General features: G+C 44.4%; 1 protein-coding gene across 1 annotated transcript; it reads right to left on the bottom strand.

The window, feature by feature from the left end:
* Positions 1-3711: 3711 nt before the first annotated feature.
* FPGT (fucose-1-phosphate guanylyltransferase) lies at positions 3712-8564 on the bottom strand (the record flags this gene model as incomplete). The annotated part of the gene is made up of 4 exons (XM_082484540.1): positions 3712-5745; positions 6569-6661; positions 8197-8364; positions 8486-8564. 4 exons carry the CDS (start codon positions 8562-8564, stop codon positions 4295-4297), a joined length of 1791 nt encoding a protein of 596 aa, XP_082340666.1. The 3' UTR covers positions 3712-4294.
* Positions 8565-17279: the final 8715 nt, after the last annotated feature.

Genomic DNA, 17279 nt, shown 5'->3' with positions numbered 1-17279 from the left:
AATAAGCCTTAATCCAAATCAAACTCCAAATTTCCATAAATGCCTCTTGTTCTTAGACAGTCCTATCTGACTGTCATTTCAGTGTTGCATCCTTTATTACTCAGGCTGGAGGAAAATCATGGGCCATGATGGTCTTTTTTTCAGAATCTGATACTAGAAACCAGCAACCCTGTAATTACTATTATATTGCTGTTAAATTTTACTGTGTGGTCTTGCACAAGTCTCTCAGTTTCCTTGGGACAAGTTTATCCCAGCTGGTTGCATGAGAAAATTGTTGTCATCTACCTTAACAGCAGACTGTGAAAGATAAGCTGAAGTTTGTAAAAAGCAATACGAATAAAATACATACACACATTGCATATATCAAACTTAGATTATTATTGTCAGGAAGTCTCCAGTCTGAAGTATTTTTTATTTTAATAAGATTTGATCACACTATAACATAGCCCCTGTTTTAAGGACTAGAATTTGTTACAGCTAAAAAACATGCACACTTCATAAATAGCTGCAATACATACAGCAAAGAGTTCTCTCATGACTAAATAGAGATGTTATTTTTCAAATGTGTCATCAAGGTGCCATACAAATACTTGCTTCTCTGTCATCTCCTCTCTCTCTCCCCAGTATCATTGTGTTAGCTCAAAAATGACGTTACACCCCACTACAGACTAACTGTTCTGGCCACTTCCGTGCTCTGCAGCGCAGCACTTGCCTCGCCGGCAGATCCCAGCTCAGCCAGTGCCTGGCAGAACACGACAGGCTGCCCAGAAAGGACCAGCGAAGGCTTGGCAGCGCACGCAGGTTACAAGACTCGCTCTCAGGATACACCACAGCTCTGCAGCTCTTGTTCTTCCTCACTTCACAGATTCCTATCCCTGGCGGACTCTAGAAACCTTTACTCCCTCAACATGCTTGCCAGGGGCAAAATTCTGGCCCCTGCTTAAATCAAAAGCAAAACTCCTAGTGACTTCAGTCAAATAGGGTGTTCATTCCAGGTTTTCAGATTTTATTCTGAAGCTGATGCAACAGAATCAACAAAACTAGCTACTTTCTGTAGCCACGTTTCAGCATTTAAAACTCACAAAAAAAGCCTGCAGAAAAATATGCCTCATATCTACCAAATCCTTTCAACAAAATTCATCAAAGTGCAATGGATGTATATTTTAATTTTTAAATTCCACCAGCCTTGACAGATGGATGCCTGGATTGCCAATACCATTATCAATCTTTATGTGCTAGCATTCTCTATGGCACGGTCCGTTTTCTCTGCATAGTTCCATAAACTTTCTAATCTCGTACTTCACAATGATAATTTTACTGATAGTAAGAAAGACCACAAAGGATTATGGACACATTAGAAATTTAATGGGCAAATATGCGCTTCCCGTGGCTCAGTGGAAGCTAGTGGAAGCTTATATATAAAAGTGTTTATTCCTAAGCGTGAACATGCACACACATAACCCTATATGATACGAAAACATACAAGAAAATAATTAATAGAGCTCTGTATTAAATATATTTTTTACTGTTTCTAATAAAATATTACATTAAACTTGATTGTAGTTCAAAAATGAAGAATATTACAAATCCAGATATTTCAATACCTGTGGAATAAATTCATTATGCCTGATGACACTACCTATGGCTAATATTGACCAAAATCCACTTTCTAAAATTTAAGACAAAATTATTTAGTGTAAAAGGAAGGCATGGAGTGGCATAAAGACTTAAAGCAGTCTAATGTTTCTTACTGAGTAAATAAAATCTATGCTTATTCCATTACAAAAGATTTTTTTTTTTTAAGTTCTTTGCCTCAAGATCTAAATGTTTTATTTCCTAACAGGGCAATTCATTGACAGGCTCCTAAAACCTGTTAAATGAGAATGGACCATACATGCTTCACAGGTTTGCAAAAAAAAAAAAGGTACCTTAGGCCTTTATTCAAAGGTTAAGAAAATATTTCTAGCTCCTCACTGAAGTGTTTAGCCACAAGCTATTCAACCCAGTCACATATTTTAAGAGCTATAAATGAAGCAGTGTCTGACCACACATTTGGAGTGTGGTCAGACACCATTTGTTTAAGCTATAGCTGCACTGGGCTGTGCTCTACAAACTGCATAGGAGAAGATCATGAACAGGAACAATTTTGTGTTCTGAGGTGTGCCGACATGCAGCTCCTTTGCACACTGCCGAAAGCACAGCCACGCTCTCTGGGGCCATGGGCAAAGAATACTCGCAGCAAGTCTTTACAGAAGTTTTCCTCATTTAGATCCCTGACAGCAGGACCAAGCGCAGAAGTGTTACTGCCCCCGGTGAGAAAGACACTGCTGAGCTTTCCAGCAGTCATCTGTGAATGGTGTAGTCTGGGGTTTTTATGAGTGTTTACTGTTTGCAAGTGCCAGGCTGCTCTGGGGACCCCACGGAGCACCTGCCAGGCTGACACCACTTACCACAAGAGTGTGAGCCCGGGTTTACGGTCAGCCCTGCAGGCTGCCGAGGGTAAGGGGTTACCAGTGGAGATCACTGCCCTGTCAAACCAACAGTCACTCTCCAACACAGTACGTCAGACAGACAGAATTTTCTTGCCCATCCTGGTTGCAGCTGAGCCAGCATGTCGGAGCAGCCCAGGGCAGGGCAGGCAGGACAGCAGCACACCAGGAAAGAAAATCTGAGAGAGAAATACTCCAATACCTCTGACCTTTCGTTGCACAGCTGGCGGACTGACAGAGCCTGAGGCAGCCTGCTGACCCAGGTGCCAGGCATGGTAGTTTAAGACTATGACCAGGATTCCACTCCTCTGCTTTTTTTTTTTTTCTTAGAAGAATGCAGCTTCCAAGACCATAGCAACTGCTATTTGATCAGGTCTACCCCAACGCTTTCCAAAAGCCATTCAGACAGTATGCTTTTCCTCATTCTTTTTTCCCATTACTTTTGTGTCAGAAGCAAATCCATTTTCTATTTATATCCAGACTGCTTTCAGTAATGAAATCAATACATGGTACTTAGGGAATTTAGAATAAATGCAATTGTAACAGTTAAAGTGAATAATCATGTTAAAAGAATGCAACTTCATTTCACTGTTACCAAACATCCAGAAAGCTCGTCTAGCAGTAGAGCAATCATCAGGGACATCTTTTCAGAACAAAGTTTGGTCTCCAACTGAAGATGCAAAGTCTATGTCAAACATTTGTTTTTCCCAGAACATTCTGTATACTCTAGCCATAGATGACTAGGAGGCAAATAGGACAGCAAACAGGATGACACACAAACCACAATTTCATGCTCCATGTTCTAGAACTCTTTACTTTGTGACTTTATGTATTCGTCTTGGACCTTAATGTTCTCAAATCTACTGCTGTTTCCATTGTAAAACTAATATATTATAATGACTTTTAAAACCTTGTTGAAAACATGTTGAAGATTGCGCATTTCTGAAGATGTGCATCGTGCTCGCTATAGTTAACCTCCTTGCTGTTACTTACTCCACTGGTCTCCATCAGGATGAAGCATCGCTCCAAGGACTCTGACAGTTCAGTTTAGAGAAATATGAAATGTAGGTTTTCATGTGGCACACGTCAGAAATCTGTGGATAACAAAAAGCTGGTTGCTGACAATCAAACTACCAGCTTCCAAACGAGTAACAGTAAAAAAAAAAAAAATTGGTAGGTTTTGACCCCAATATTCATAGTCACAAAGGAAAGAATGATCTCTCAAGCAAATTTTATTCCTCTGATGAAAACCAAGAAAGTATAAAAAATTTACAAAATAAAAAAAATAGTGAAAGAAAAAGATTAATGCTTAAGACAGGATATCTTGATTTAAGAAGTACTTTTAATAAATTTATCTCCACCTATTCAGAACACTACTGTAAAAGGCTGCATGAAAAGACAGGACCAGAAGTTATTGCTATATCATTCCATGTTGCTGAGCTAATGTTCTACTTTCAAAAACTTCCACAGCAGTTTTCAGTCAAATTTCTCATTAATTTGTTCTGTATTATATTCTTACTGACAAAGACTACAAAACATAACAACATGCACCTCAAGAAAAGTCACTAATTAGCATTTTCTGAGATCTGAAATATTTCATTCTTTCATCAAAAGAATAGTTTATCTGCATTTGCTGCATTATTAATGTGATGCTACAACAACATTGTTCATGCAATTTCATTATTTCTACTTCAATGAAATCAGAGAAAAGATCTGTGTACTTTTTTTCTTATGATTTTTACAAGATGGGAAGTAATCGATCATCCACAAATGAAACCAGGAAATTTGTTCAAGGACTGTTCATTCTACAAATCAGACCTCTCTTCTCGTCTTTGTAAACGGATTTCATCATAAATTTGTTTCCTAAACTTCAACATGTCTTGTACATCTTTGTAGGTGAGCATTTCTGCAACAGACAAGAGCTTAAAGCCATTCAATTTAAAAGCTGACATATGCTGCACAGAATCTAACATTTTTAACGACACTCTAACTGATTCACTTAAAGTGGAACAAACAGGAAAAATCCTAGCAGTCCACAACCCGAAACGTGTGTTCTCCCCGGAGAAGAGCTGGTCTGAAACCTTTACACCCCAGAGGCCCAAGCATGCCAGTAAGCTGACTCCAAAAAACTGGAGTGAATGTATATCTGACAACAATTTCACACTCTTCTTCAAGTCATCTTCTACACTAAACGCCATACTTACGTACTTTACTTGATCATTAATTTTTATACTCAATGAACTCAGAAAACAGTTTGAGGGAACATCTACTTTTAAACTTATGTGCGATCCACTAATAATGCTGTTCTTCCCTACTGAGACTTCAGGCCCAATTCTAGAGTATTCAATAATAGATCCAGGCCCTATAAAACAGCCGGGCTCGAGTATGCTTTGAATGACGCTTGCCGATCGATCCAAGGGCTCAGCTTTCTCAGAAAGGGTGCTAAAAGCCACAGGCAGTAAGTCAAGCTCAAATTTCAGTTTGCTATCAGATGTAAAATGAAACAAATACTCTTGTGTAGTTCCAATGTGGTAGAACTTGGAGTTGTTCAAGACTATAACATTAAGCGCGGTTCCTTTCAGAAGAGAGTATAGCTTCTGCCGTACTTCTATTAACCGTGATTCCTCCTGTGTGACGTTACTTGTATTTTTTGTGTAATCTTGAGTGGCTCCAGGTCCCAGGGCCTGGAGGAAGTCACCATATGCATCAATTTCACAGCAAAGAGTGCCCATCTGCTTGTAAAACATCAGTAATTGCTTTGCAACGCTATGATCCATGTAAAATATACTGTCTGTATACACACACTCCGCGTCCATTTCTGAGTCACTGTGGTCTCCAGAGGAACTTAGCTGAGAAGAATTCCCTCTTAGGCATACTGCGCCACACTGGCGCATCGTCTCAACATCAGGCTTGTGCAGGAAATGATGGCAAGACGTGTATTCAAGTCCTCCTTTTCCTGAAAAAACGGATGGATCTAGAACAAACACACCGTGAGTGGTCCCAACTGTCAAATCCGAAGGGTGAGCTAACGCGGTAAATCCAGGTTTATCGAATGTGACAGTTTCTTTAAGTCCAGTGCTGTAAAGTTCTATGTCATCCGAACACGTAATGAGAATTCCTGGCTTCATGTGACTGGGGAAATCAATGTACATGGCGAGCTTCAGATCCAGCATCTGGTAAACGGGATCGCCAAGAGGCAAAGCTGTGAAAATCTTTCCCAGGGCACTTGCGTTTGGTAAACGTTGACTGTAACCACCTTGAAGAAAAAGACATTTTTAATTATACAGAGACACTGTAAATAAGTAACCAAAAACTAAACCTATACAGGCATTTTACATCTACACAAAGGTATAAAAACCCCCAGCTTGGTCATATACCAAGTACTCCTCAAAAAATGACAGATGTAAAAAAATCATCAATCCTTCTTCTTCAAGCATTTCTCAAAGCAGATATGACCTTATGTCCAAAATTTAGCATGCCTTAAACAGCTTAGATTAAAATTGTGTTTGATTTCATTACCTTTAGTTTGCTTCAGAGCTGGAATAGGGACCGCTTGTCTATGACTAAAGGGAAGAAAGCAAAGGACGCCTGCTTTTCGCTTAAAAAACCAAAATGCCCTGCCTGGAATTTTAAGTCAGAGATGAGTCAACTAAGCAGTGGTTTGGTCCGGTGACTTCTGATTGCCTGGTTTCTTTCTCCTCTGCAAAACTGATGCCCCTTTTGGCAGTGTTCTGACCAACGGGACAAGGCAGCAGGTATTCACTCTGCCTGCAGTCGGAGGGCCACGCTCCTTATATGGGTATTTCAAGGCAGAAGCTTAATTCAGATACTCTGAATTACACTTTCTCCTCCACTGTTTCATCGAACAACTTAAGTGCTGGGAAGAAATGCTTAAGTGAGAGCTGTATCTCCTAAATATCAATCTCAAATCAAATACCAGATGAGCTACATTTGGGATTAATTTTCTGAGGGAACTGTATTTCACAACTCTGATTCCTTCTCTGCCATTGTATTATTTTTAGCAAAAAAAAAGGGGGGGGGCATACAATTTTAGAGTGTGGAATGTAAAACAGCATTACCAGAGTGAATTAGCAGCACAATAAAAGAAGTCCATTTATCACCATACAGATCTTCCAGGCATCGAAGAACGTGAAGCGTTGATCCACCATTTCCTAAAGAAAAAATATTTTAGTGTCTGCTGAAAAGGGCACCAATAATATCCACACTGACAGGTGAAGTGCACTGGGATCTGTTGCTGCGGCGAGTGATCGGGAAGTGTTTTAAGCACTGCCTTCTGCTGCAGAAAATAAGTTGTCGTTTATTTTTTAAGTCCTTATGACTGCCCAGGTGATCTTTTAAACAAACTGAGCGTCAAGAGACGCACAGATACCTATCTGAAATTTCCTAAACCGGTTCTGACAGAACAGTCTGTCTGCTGTTGATAAAATCACGTGAGGATGATGGACGGTCCCTGTGGAAGCCTCATGCGCTCAGAGCGGAGGGCATCTTGAGCAGACAGCTCAGGGGAAAACACCCTCCCAGCCATGCTCCAAGTGGCCCCGGCATTGGAAGGACTTCACCATTTCAAGAGGCCATACCTTAACCAAAAAACAGAGCTCCAGTAGGAAACAAGTCACAGAAAAGTTCACCAATGCCTCGAAGCAAGCGTTCAAAAGTGCTGTGGACATTTACAACATGGTAATGAGGAAAAACATTTGGGATACGAGGAAATAGTTTGGGATATTCTTATGTGCTCCTACAACTTAAAATTGCTAAATTCCTGAAAATTAATCTCTGCCTATTATTCTGTACTGCAGGCAGACTACTGAGAACGGGTACCTCTTTCATCAGTCAGCTGGACTTAAGAATTATGGGAAGATATTATGGACAGTCAGACAACTTTCTTCTAGGTTTTTTCTGTGCGTTGGGTAATATATTAAAACACATTCGAATTGTTTAAACCATCAGGTTAAGGTAAGTAGTATGAATTTACAAAAAACACAAGTTAGATATTCTGTATTCCATAGGATACACTTAGAGGAGCCACGTAGTACTGCCAACAGGCGCTCAGTCAAAGCCACCACGGTGGAGTCCCCGATGTTACACGGGAAGCGTAATGGCCAAAATTAACTTATGTTAAGTCCCAAAAGCAGCCGACCCATGATGTGAGCCGCTGCACAACTGAATCACAACTACACGCTCTTTAGCTGCAGTCTACATTTGTGGCGTAATTAATGCTTCAGACTTTAGCAGCATTTTGGGGTCCTTTCATCGCAGAGGACAGCTGTCACCGCACACGAGCACAAAGCCTGTTTCTGCCTGATCGAAAATGAGCGTAATTATGTGAGTGTATTATACGAGTACACACGTATTAAATGAACGTGAGGTAGATCAAGGCCGTAGGACTGGTGCGACCACACGGCGGGTGCTGTGCCGTTCCTCGCGGCAGCGGTGCCGCTGTGGCCGCGCGGGCGGGCGGGAGGCGGCCGGGAGGGGCGGCGCGCTCCACGCCGGGCCCCGCACACCCGCGGGCCTCCCGCCAGCCCCCGGCCCTGCCCTGCCCTGCCCTGCCCTGCCCTGCCCGGCCCGACCCGGCCGGAGAGGAGCGGCCTGCCCGGGCACGGCCCCCCCGCTCCACCCGCCCGGGCCGGACCTGTCGCCGGTCGCCGCGGGAGCGCGGGCCCAGCCGAGGCGAAGGAGTGCCCACCGATTTTCGGTCCCGGCGGATCCACGAAGACATGGTAGCGGGTCCCCAGCGGCAGCTCCCTCCTGCCCAGCTTCTCCGCCAGCTGCTGCCGGTAGGCGCGCGCCTGCTCCGCGTCGGCGGCCGTCACCGCCACCACGTCCCAGAACTCGCCGGGGCGGGCGGCCTTCCCTGCGGGCACAGCGGGCCCCGCGTCAGGCCGCGGACCGAGGCCTCCCGGGGCCGGGCCGCGCCCGCCCGCCCCGCCGGGCCGGGCCCCCGCCGCCTCCCCGCCCGCCCCGGCCCACCCCACCTCTGAGGGCCGCGAACCGCGCCAGCCGCCGCCCCGTGGCCTCCCGCCGCGCCGCGCTCCGCTCGCCCGCCGCCGGCATGGCCGCGCCGCCCGCCGGGGCCGGGACCCGGCGCCGCCGCCGCGCCCGACCCGGAAGAGCCGGGCGGGGAGCTGGAGCCGGGGCGGGGCGAGGGCCGCCTCAGGCGGCGGCGGGGGCCCGGTGCTCGGGGCGGCCCCGCGGCGCTGGCGCGGAGGGGCAGGGCTGGGCCGGGCTGTGCGGAGGAGGGCTCTCCCGGCGGGGCGAGCCCGTGGGTGAAGGCCTGGTGTGTGCCGCCCCCGCGATCCGTTCTGTTCTTATTGCCCTTTTTTGATTTTTAATAGCAGGGGGTCACCGCGTGCCCGGGTCCGGCGGCGGCAGAAGCGGGTTCCGCTCAGAAGGCGGCCACAGGCCCCCGCCGGCCGCCCCCGCCCCGCGCTCGCCGCTCGCGCCCCTTCACCTGCGCGCGGTCGGCCTCGGGGTGCCGGGGGCAAACGGGGCATCCCAAGGAAAGAAGTTTCTTTTGAGTTATGCAGATCGTTAAAAAACACATTGGCACATACAGGCTTGCGTTTGGAGGCGCTTCGGTGCCCGGGAGCGCGGGTGCCGTGCTGTGCCGGGGGCTGTGCGTGGGCACGGCGCGTCGGGCCAGGCTGAGGCCGCAGCCGCCGGAGCGAGTAGGGCGAGTTAGTTGGCTAGTTGGGCAATCTAATTAGGAATGGAGTCCTAATTGCAGGTGAACTAGTGCGCTGAAGTCTTCCCTGTCCATAGCGGGCCTGCGGCACTGCCCGGCCCTCCCCGGCGTACCCGCTGGGCGGGTTTGGGTTTGATGGATTGATCCTACCGGGATTTGCCGCAGGTTCTTGTATTGTGTGTAATTATCTGACATCTGCTCGCAGTATTCACACCGCTCAAAGTTTTTCCCGCTGCAGTCCTTTGCCCTGGATATTGTGATTTTTGATCTGTGGACTTCATCTGTCTGACTGCATTTGGGGTCTGCTGAGACTACGCGTGTACCAAATACAAACAGATGAAAATGAAAGGAAGGTTTGTCTTGATAAGATCCCATTATGCATAAACCTTACAATAAGAGGTAGCTGTAAAAGCACTGTAGGAGCTACTGAAAAAAAGAATTTACAAAGTTAAAAAAAGTTACCAAAAAATCCATGGTTTTTTATGATTGTAAACCGCAGACAGAGAAGATAAGAGAAAAAAAAGATGAATACTTCACTGCTGCTTTATCGGTTTGAGACTTTCCTGTGATGCACGTGCTAACAGCCGTAACCACAAAGGTCTGTTTGATCCTTCCTTGCGTTCTCAACTGACTAATAAGGAACATAGTCCTGGTTGTTGAAACTATACTTTCCCCTTTTGCAGTGAGTTTTCAGTGTTGACAACAACCCTGTTGACCTCAATGAGAAGTTGTTCCTGTGTCCTGAGTCCAACTTTAAAGCTGTAAGGTTTAGTTACAACAGGTGAAGCTTTGATGCTTTTTCCGTGCTTTTTTTTAAAAAAAAAAACCCTGTTTTCCCCTTTCTTACCTGCTGACTACTGTAGCGTTAGTGATGAATCCTGTCAATTGACTCCCTTTCATGAACCCAATTAGCAACTGCATCACCCCGATTACATTACAAAGTGCTCTAGACATTAAGCAAACATTTCCTATGTTAATTCAGAAGAATGAGTGATTCTTAGCAAAGCTGGGAGCCATACGAACCAGCAGGTTTTCCTGTGTCCCGTTCCTTACGAGCGATTTGTTTGCCAAGGGAGAATTCCTAGCTTTCTGAGTCGGAAAAAAGGAATTGAAGTTGGGAAATCATTTTGTTGTCTTGTAGTAGATTGTCCCTTATTAATTGTGCTCTTCTTAATCTCTCTCTGACTCGTCTGTCTTAAGACATTGTATATGTTAAATACAGTTTGAGAGGTGTCTTTTATAACTCATATATTTCTCTCAGTAGTGACACGGTTTTCACAGTGTGATTAAAAATACATGCTAATTTACAAGTCATTTAGGAAACTACTAGAGATACAAAGTAATTAATGGTTTACTGACAATAATACTAATTTCCTTTTAACTGCAGCAAGTCTTTGAAGCTGTAATTGGGACCCTAATGCTTGCAATGAAATATTGCTGCAGTTCAACAGAATTTTTGTTTTGAACTTTTCATCATTAGCCATTCCTAATGCATACGTTTCTGTTTGCACTCTCTAAGATAATCCAAGGCTAGAATAATTACTGAATCCAACCATTCATGGTAATAACTTCTTTTAAAATTATTTCCGTTGGACGGTTATTCGTATTTCTAATAGTAATATTTTAGAATCGCTTAACCTGATAGTTGATTCCAGGAAATAATAGATTTTCATCAATACTGCCTTGCTCCGTGCCCCAAAATGTCAAACAATACCTAATGTAATGTTGGCGATTCATTAGTCTCGGTGGCAGAGCCAGTAAACCACTCCAGGAAATACATTTTGTCTGTGCGATGAAAGCAGAGGTGTTCACCCTCACCTTGGTGAAGAGTCCCAGGAGAGCTTTTGTGAGAGCCAAACTATTTATACTGGTATTCAACTGAAGTGTAAATCCCCAAATTGAGCTTTTCTATGGAGATTGTGGTTGCAAAATAGCAGCAAACGGGTACTACGTTGTTGGGTGCTGCAGAAAGCTGCCTCGCCTCCCAGCGGGTCAGGCGGTTGGCGTAAGCAGCTGCGGTACAGCCGGGGGCTGCCCCCCGTGCCGGGTGGAGGCGAGGGGTTAATACGCCACTCCTGGTGTGTGGGAATGAACACTGGGTTGAGTAAATAAAATGCGAGTGTTTCGGGATCATGCCAGTAGTTAGTAAAGTACTTTCTGGGACCCTTTGGAGTGCAATGCGCGGTATACAAAGTGTTGTTGGCACAACTGTATTTCTTACTTAAACAATTAGTGCCACTGGAGTGTGTTCTACCCTGGGCGCGTATGGTATTTCATTAGTAGTGTTGTAACAAACACCTGGATATTTTCTTTGGTTATTTGAAATTCTCCTTTTAAAGCTGAACACATAGCCTTTTATCTAGCCTTTGTATTCTTCTTTTCCTGGATCTCTGAGGGCTGAATCGAAGAAGAGGGCTTATCACGAAGAAGTTAACTGAACATCTTGTTTCTACTTCAAAAAATCTGATCTGTGAATGTCGGCAAACTATTGATCAAAGTCTGGTGTAAAAAAGTTAGAAGGCCCGGTGGTAGTTCAGTTAAATGGGCTCTATCTGAAGAGTGTGGGGCATTTGCAGTAGTTTTTTCACTTAAAATATGCATCCTCTCCAATAGTCGTGTTGTCAGTATCGATTCATTTGGTGGTGTGCTGGAGCTCCGTGCACATCAGGTAAATAATAATACTTTGGGAAGATGCAAAATCAAAGCTGATTAGTCTTTAGACGTGGGTAATTGTATTTCTCAGAAGCAATATGTATTTTGAATAAAGTATGGTTTCTTCACAGAGGAAACTCTTTTGACTGAGTGTATTCGGTTTTTTCCTAGGAACGGGTGGTTACAGCTTGGGCTCACAGAATTTTTGCCATTTGTGATAAAAAGGCAAGTGTTTTTCCCACGCCTGCCCTGCTGTTTGGTGAGAAGGCTGATACCAGGAGTGTCAGTGCTTGAGGTCTCCCTTCCTTTGTAAAGGAGCGGAAGGGATGACGGTGGCAACTCGGTTACTTACACGTGAATTCAAGATTTTTCAGTATTGAAATGGATTTGGCTTAAGGGCTGTAGTTTGAAAAAAAAAATAATCTTTGCTCTACAGAGAAAATGGTAAAACAACTTCTTGTGAGTATTTTGTACGTATTTTAAATGACATAAATAAACAATAGGAAAAGTCTGTTTGACGGCTTACATATTGTAAGTTGGTAATGATTTATTGTTCCTACTGCGCATTGAAGTGCTTCATCTGTCTCTCTGTAAATGGCTAAAACAGACGGCATCTGCTGCTTCTCTATCCCCAAACTTACTCGGAAGGTTTTTGTGTAGATATTTGGTATACGTTTTCCAGTTCTTGGTTTTAATCTACTGTTAATCTGCTATTTAATCTTTCAGTTCATGGAGCAAAAGCTGAACTTTAATCTGCAATTTCACATTTGGCCTTCTGAGCTCTATATGTGCTGGAGATAAAATGAGACAGAACAAGCCAGAAACAGAAAAATTCGGCAATGCCGCTTCGGAATTTTGGATCAGGTTGTTCAATGTAATGGATGATTTGCAGTAAGTGTGGGTTTGTTGGATGTGTAAAAAGCCGGTGCTGTGCTGAATGGCTGAGAGAGCACCTGCTGCTTCAGAGCTGCTACGGCGAGCCCCGAGTCTGGCGTGGTTCAGCCCTTGGCTAGTCCCTAAATTGGCTTCTGTTTTTCCCAGTACTGGACTGGCCCGGATATGGTGGTTTATGATCTTAGGTGTTAATAAATTACATTTTTCTGAAGAATGAATTTTCATCATTATTTCAGATAGGGCATCTTCCAGGTCCAGTGTTTTGGGAAGGCATGGAGGAATTAAGTCTGCTATATCTTCATGATAATGAAACTGGAAAAACGGCTAATGTGCACTCATTATCTTTCAGTCCTAATCTGATAGGCCTCACCTTGTTTGGTACTCCACTGAGCCTGAAAATAGCCTCCAGGCATATTGTTGTTAACGGCATTTTCTCCCTCAAAGCACTGGGTTACTGTGTAATTTCTGATGAGGAAATAGTTGGGAGATGGAAACTGCCTGACAGGTAGAAGTGTTTTCTCCATTGTCTTCTCCCGAAGCCCCTCCTGGTGCTGGAGAGGTAAGCCAGCTCACGGCACGCTGTTCTCTAAACGGCTCCCTTGTGAGGATGTTTTTCCTAGTTGCGTGACTCTTGTTTGATTAGAGAGTCATTAGCACAATATTTTATTGAACTGTGTTCAGTGCAGTAGGCTCCGGGATCCGTTACTGAAAAGGTTCGTTTAATGTGTGCAGAATGTTTTTTTAAGGTGCAGTGGAACTGCACGGTATCTTTTTTTTTTTTTTCAGAACGAAACATGTATGTGTTACGAACAACGCCGAACTGAATACAAGTAGTGCACTTTGGTCACGCTGAGTTCCTACTTCCTCTGTCCCTCGTGTCTGTGAGCACCTCCTGGTGCACCCTGGGGCTGCACAGACGGGAGACCATACGCGACCTCTTTCTGCGCCCTAAACCGGTTGCGCCTCCCAGTTGGAGCTTTTTGCAGACCTTGCGCTGGGTTCCCGTGCCGGGGGCTCTTTCTGGGTCCAAGGGCACAGTGCGTGCCTCGCTGCGTGCGCGAGAGCCGCGGGTAGAGCCGGGGGTCGCGCTGAGCGGGGCGCGTCCCCGAGGCTGCTCCGCCGCGTGGCCTGCGCTTGCCTGCGGCGGGAGGGCCAGGCGAGCTGGGGACCGCGCTCTGGCCCTGGGGCACACGGCGCCCGCAGAGACCTCTCAGAACTCTTATGTAATGCTTCGTCTCTGCTTACTTAACGGGACAAGAAATACGCAGACGCAGAGAGAGAGGAAGGCTGTGATTGACTGCTTCCTGGGGCTTCCTTCTGACTCTGGACCGCGCTGTCCCCTCTGTCTGTGCTTTCCTTGCCTGCTGTCCCGGGAAGTCCGCTCAGCGCGCCTTTTCTCACCTTGGCTACATTGGCAGCGAAACGAAATATTTCTTGTTTACTGCAAAGTCATACTAATTTATTTTCTTCTACATTCAAGGCTTTCCACTGGGCTTTTTAAAACTCCCCCCTTTATTCTTTGTGTGAGTCCTTTCTAAACGTTTTCATTATCATTTCTGTTACTTTGTCTTTGGGGAGCCCAAGTCCTTTGCCTGAAAGCAGATAGGGAAAAACTCATTCTCCTGCTTCTAACCGTTCTCTAAGCCTGGTAGTTATTGTAAAATATTTTCCATTTTCTAGGCCAGTGGGCATATGATAAATCTTTCATCAAAACTGTCTACCTGGAGACATTTTGCGATAAAGCTATTTTTTTATTACAAATGTTCATCAAAATCCATGACTTAAATCCAGACAGGCTCTCACATTACTGTTTGCGCACAGGACAATATTTTTCATAGGCTATTTGTAAATTGTTCGTTGCCTTGGTGACTAAGGATAGCAAAGACACCGCCAAAAACATTTAAACTGCTTTTTAAAATTTCTGACCGTATTTTTGTAAATGATCACTCAATTTTACTCAGGTCCTTTTTGATATAACCAAGCTATTACTTATGGAAATAATTTCAAGGGCCTGTTAATAGTCAATCATTATTTAACCTATACAGTTTTAAATACGCTATTGATTTAAAAAGTAATACTTTCAAAAGTAAAAAAAAAAGCACGAAAAATTCTGTGCATAGACCAGACCGTGCTTTTACTTAACAAGGCATAATTTCCTTTTACAGGTTATGTAAATCCACTAATGTTATGAGATATGTAGGTTGCTGTTATTAGCTTTTCCCAAAGTATAGTAACGTGAGATACTACCTCAAAATAAAAAATACAGCATGACTGTACTGCGAGCCAGAACATTGGGTCTGCACAGCTGTGAACTTGGTGTCCTTCGTACCGTACGTTTTCAAGGACGTTGTATTAGAACTCTGTGTATTAGAATTCTATGCACGCTGCATTCAGCAAGATATTTCTTTTGTAATTGAGGGGGAACTTTCAGAGTCGCAGCATTTGTTTACTAATATATTTAGTTTAATTTGTTAAAATCAGGTGAACGGCAGAAAACAAGTACTGTAAACAGCATCTCTGCTGCAGATAAAATCATTACTGCAGTTTCATTTTATCTCTTACATTGTTAAGAACTCGATTGTATTTCATTGTGATGATGTAAAGTAACTTCATTTGCATATAAACCTGCCCGTACTTCATAACTACAAGAGCAATCACTCCAGTAACAGTACTAAAAAGCAGAAAGTATGTATTTATATATATAGATTTGCTATCTATATTATTCGGTTGGATGACTTTATCAAAAAGTTTGTGTATCAGGATTTTAGTGTTTTGGCAGATCCCAATGCTGAAACTATTTACTGAAGTTCTGCAGACTTCACGTGCTTTTACTGTGTGATGAAGCCAATAGATGTTAACAGATGCAGTTCTGTTGGTCAAAACATTTCTTCATTCAAGCCGGGGTTGTTAAGGCAGAGTAGTGCACGGTGACTCGGTGGGTGACCCGGTCTATGTTGTGGCTTTCTCCCTAGCTTGTCTGTTTAGCCGTGCTTTTACCAGGTACGACCAACTGTGCTCTTCCCCGCCGTTGCCTGTGTCCTTGGTTGGCGTCCGTGCCCTGGGCCTGGGGGCGTTCCGCGGTCTCTTGGCAGTTTGACGTATAGTTCTTGTCTTACTATTTTCACGAAGTAGGCTATTTTCTTGCAGCTTTCTAGCACCAGGTTGTACCTTATGCTGCTTCTTTACCACCTCTGCTGTCTCATGTAAGAAAGTGCTAATGGAACATCAGAGTATTTGTATTCTTCCAAAGGGGGAAGTGAGGGGCTGAGTGCATTTGGGAGAATTTACTTTTAATTCTCACAAGCTCTGGCAACCTGTAATGTGTTTATGCGCTTTTCCTTGGAATGAAAGCGTGTTCTCGGGAACCATCGAGGCAGCAATGTGGAGAACACCCGTGGAGGCAGTGGAATATCCAGTTACTCAACGTTGTTCAACGTAGACAAGAAAAGATTGGTTTTGGGGATAGATCTGTCCTTCCCTCCCCCAAATAGGTGGTGGTTTAAGTGTAGCCTTAGCTTTGGTTGCCAAGTTTTTGCAGAACTGTAGTTTCAAGCCCAGTAGAGTCATTTTTGGCGCTGAGCTTTCCGCAGTGAGGGCTATGGTCTGTGGGGTCCATCCTGCAGAGGTGGCTGCGCTCCCTTTAGGTGGTGTCGTGTTTGCTTTATGTCTGGGTGAAAGCTCTTGGGGTTATTGTTCCCAGATGAAGACTTGCCTCTTGGGTGATCTTGGGAAGCATTCCCTGTTCACGATTGGTGCTATAATTGGATCTTTTTGCTATTTTTTTTATTTCTGCAGGTCACATTCCTTTCCAGAGGATGGTTTTTTATTTGTATTCTGTCCATCAGAATTTTAATCAAGACAGACGGAGGATCGTGGCGTTACTTTTCTGCCTGTTGGTCCTTCTTATTTCAGTTTGTTTCGGAGGCATTTTAGTCTATTTTTACTTAGTGGATAAATAAAAAAGATTAAAAAAATTCTGTGCCCCAGTGATAGTGTTCCCGAACTACCAAGCCTGTGAAGAGTGACAGTGTCTGTATTATTTTGAAAGATCAAGTTTTTCCTCTGGGAAAGTGACATTTTCTCATTCTGGCTGCATAATTAAAGCCGGTCTCGGGACACTGATGCTGTGGGTATGCAGAGCAGCGCGCTGCCTTCGGGGAGAGCTGATGGGGCTGGTCATTGGGCACTGTGCTGTGCCTCGGGGGCCGGTGGGGTACCTGGGGAACCCCGCGAGGTCCCTTCGGTCTCTCAGAAGCTGCGTCTGAAATGACGGGAGAGGGGTTTGCTCACGCTGTTTGATGCGCAGTGTCTGAAGAGCCTTAGTCTTCCTTAGCAGAGGTGGGCCACCTCTGCTTCACTAACCAGCCCTTAACAGTGTCTTCTGGGTGTCTGAGGGGAAAAAGCGTTAAAACGGGGAAATAACATCTCCAGAATTTTCTGTTCCTCTGTAGTGGGCTGCCTAATTTGCCTTCTTATTTTGAATAATTCTGGAGTTACGGTAACTTTGTATCCAAGCAATCCAGAACAAAACAGTCTGT

Source organism: Vanellus vanellus, assembly GCF_965231255.1.
Source record: "Vanellus vanellus genome assembly, chromosome: 5".
Classification (NCBI taxonomy): Eukaryota; Metazoa; Chordata; class Aves; order Charadriiformes; family Charadriidae; genus Vanellus; species Vanellus vanellus.
The sequence above is the reverse complement of the archived record's forward strand: the minus strand, read 5'-3'. Positions and strand labels throughout refer to the sequence as shown.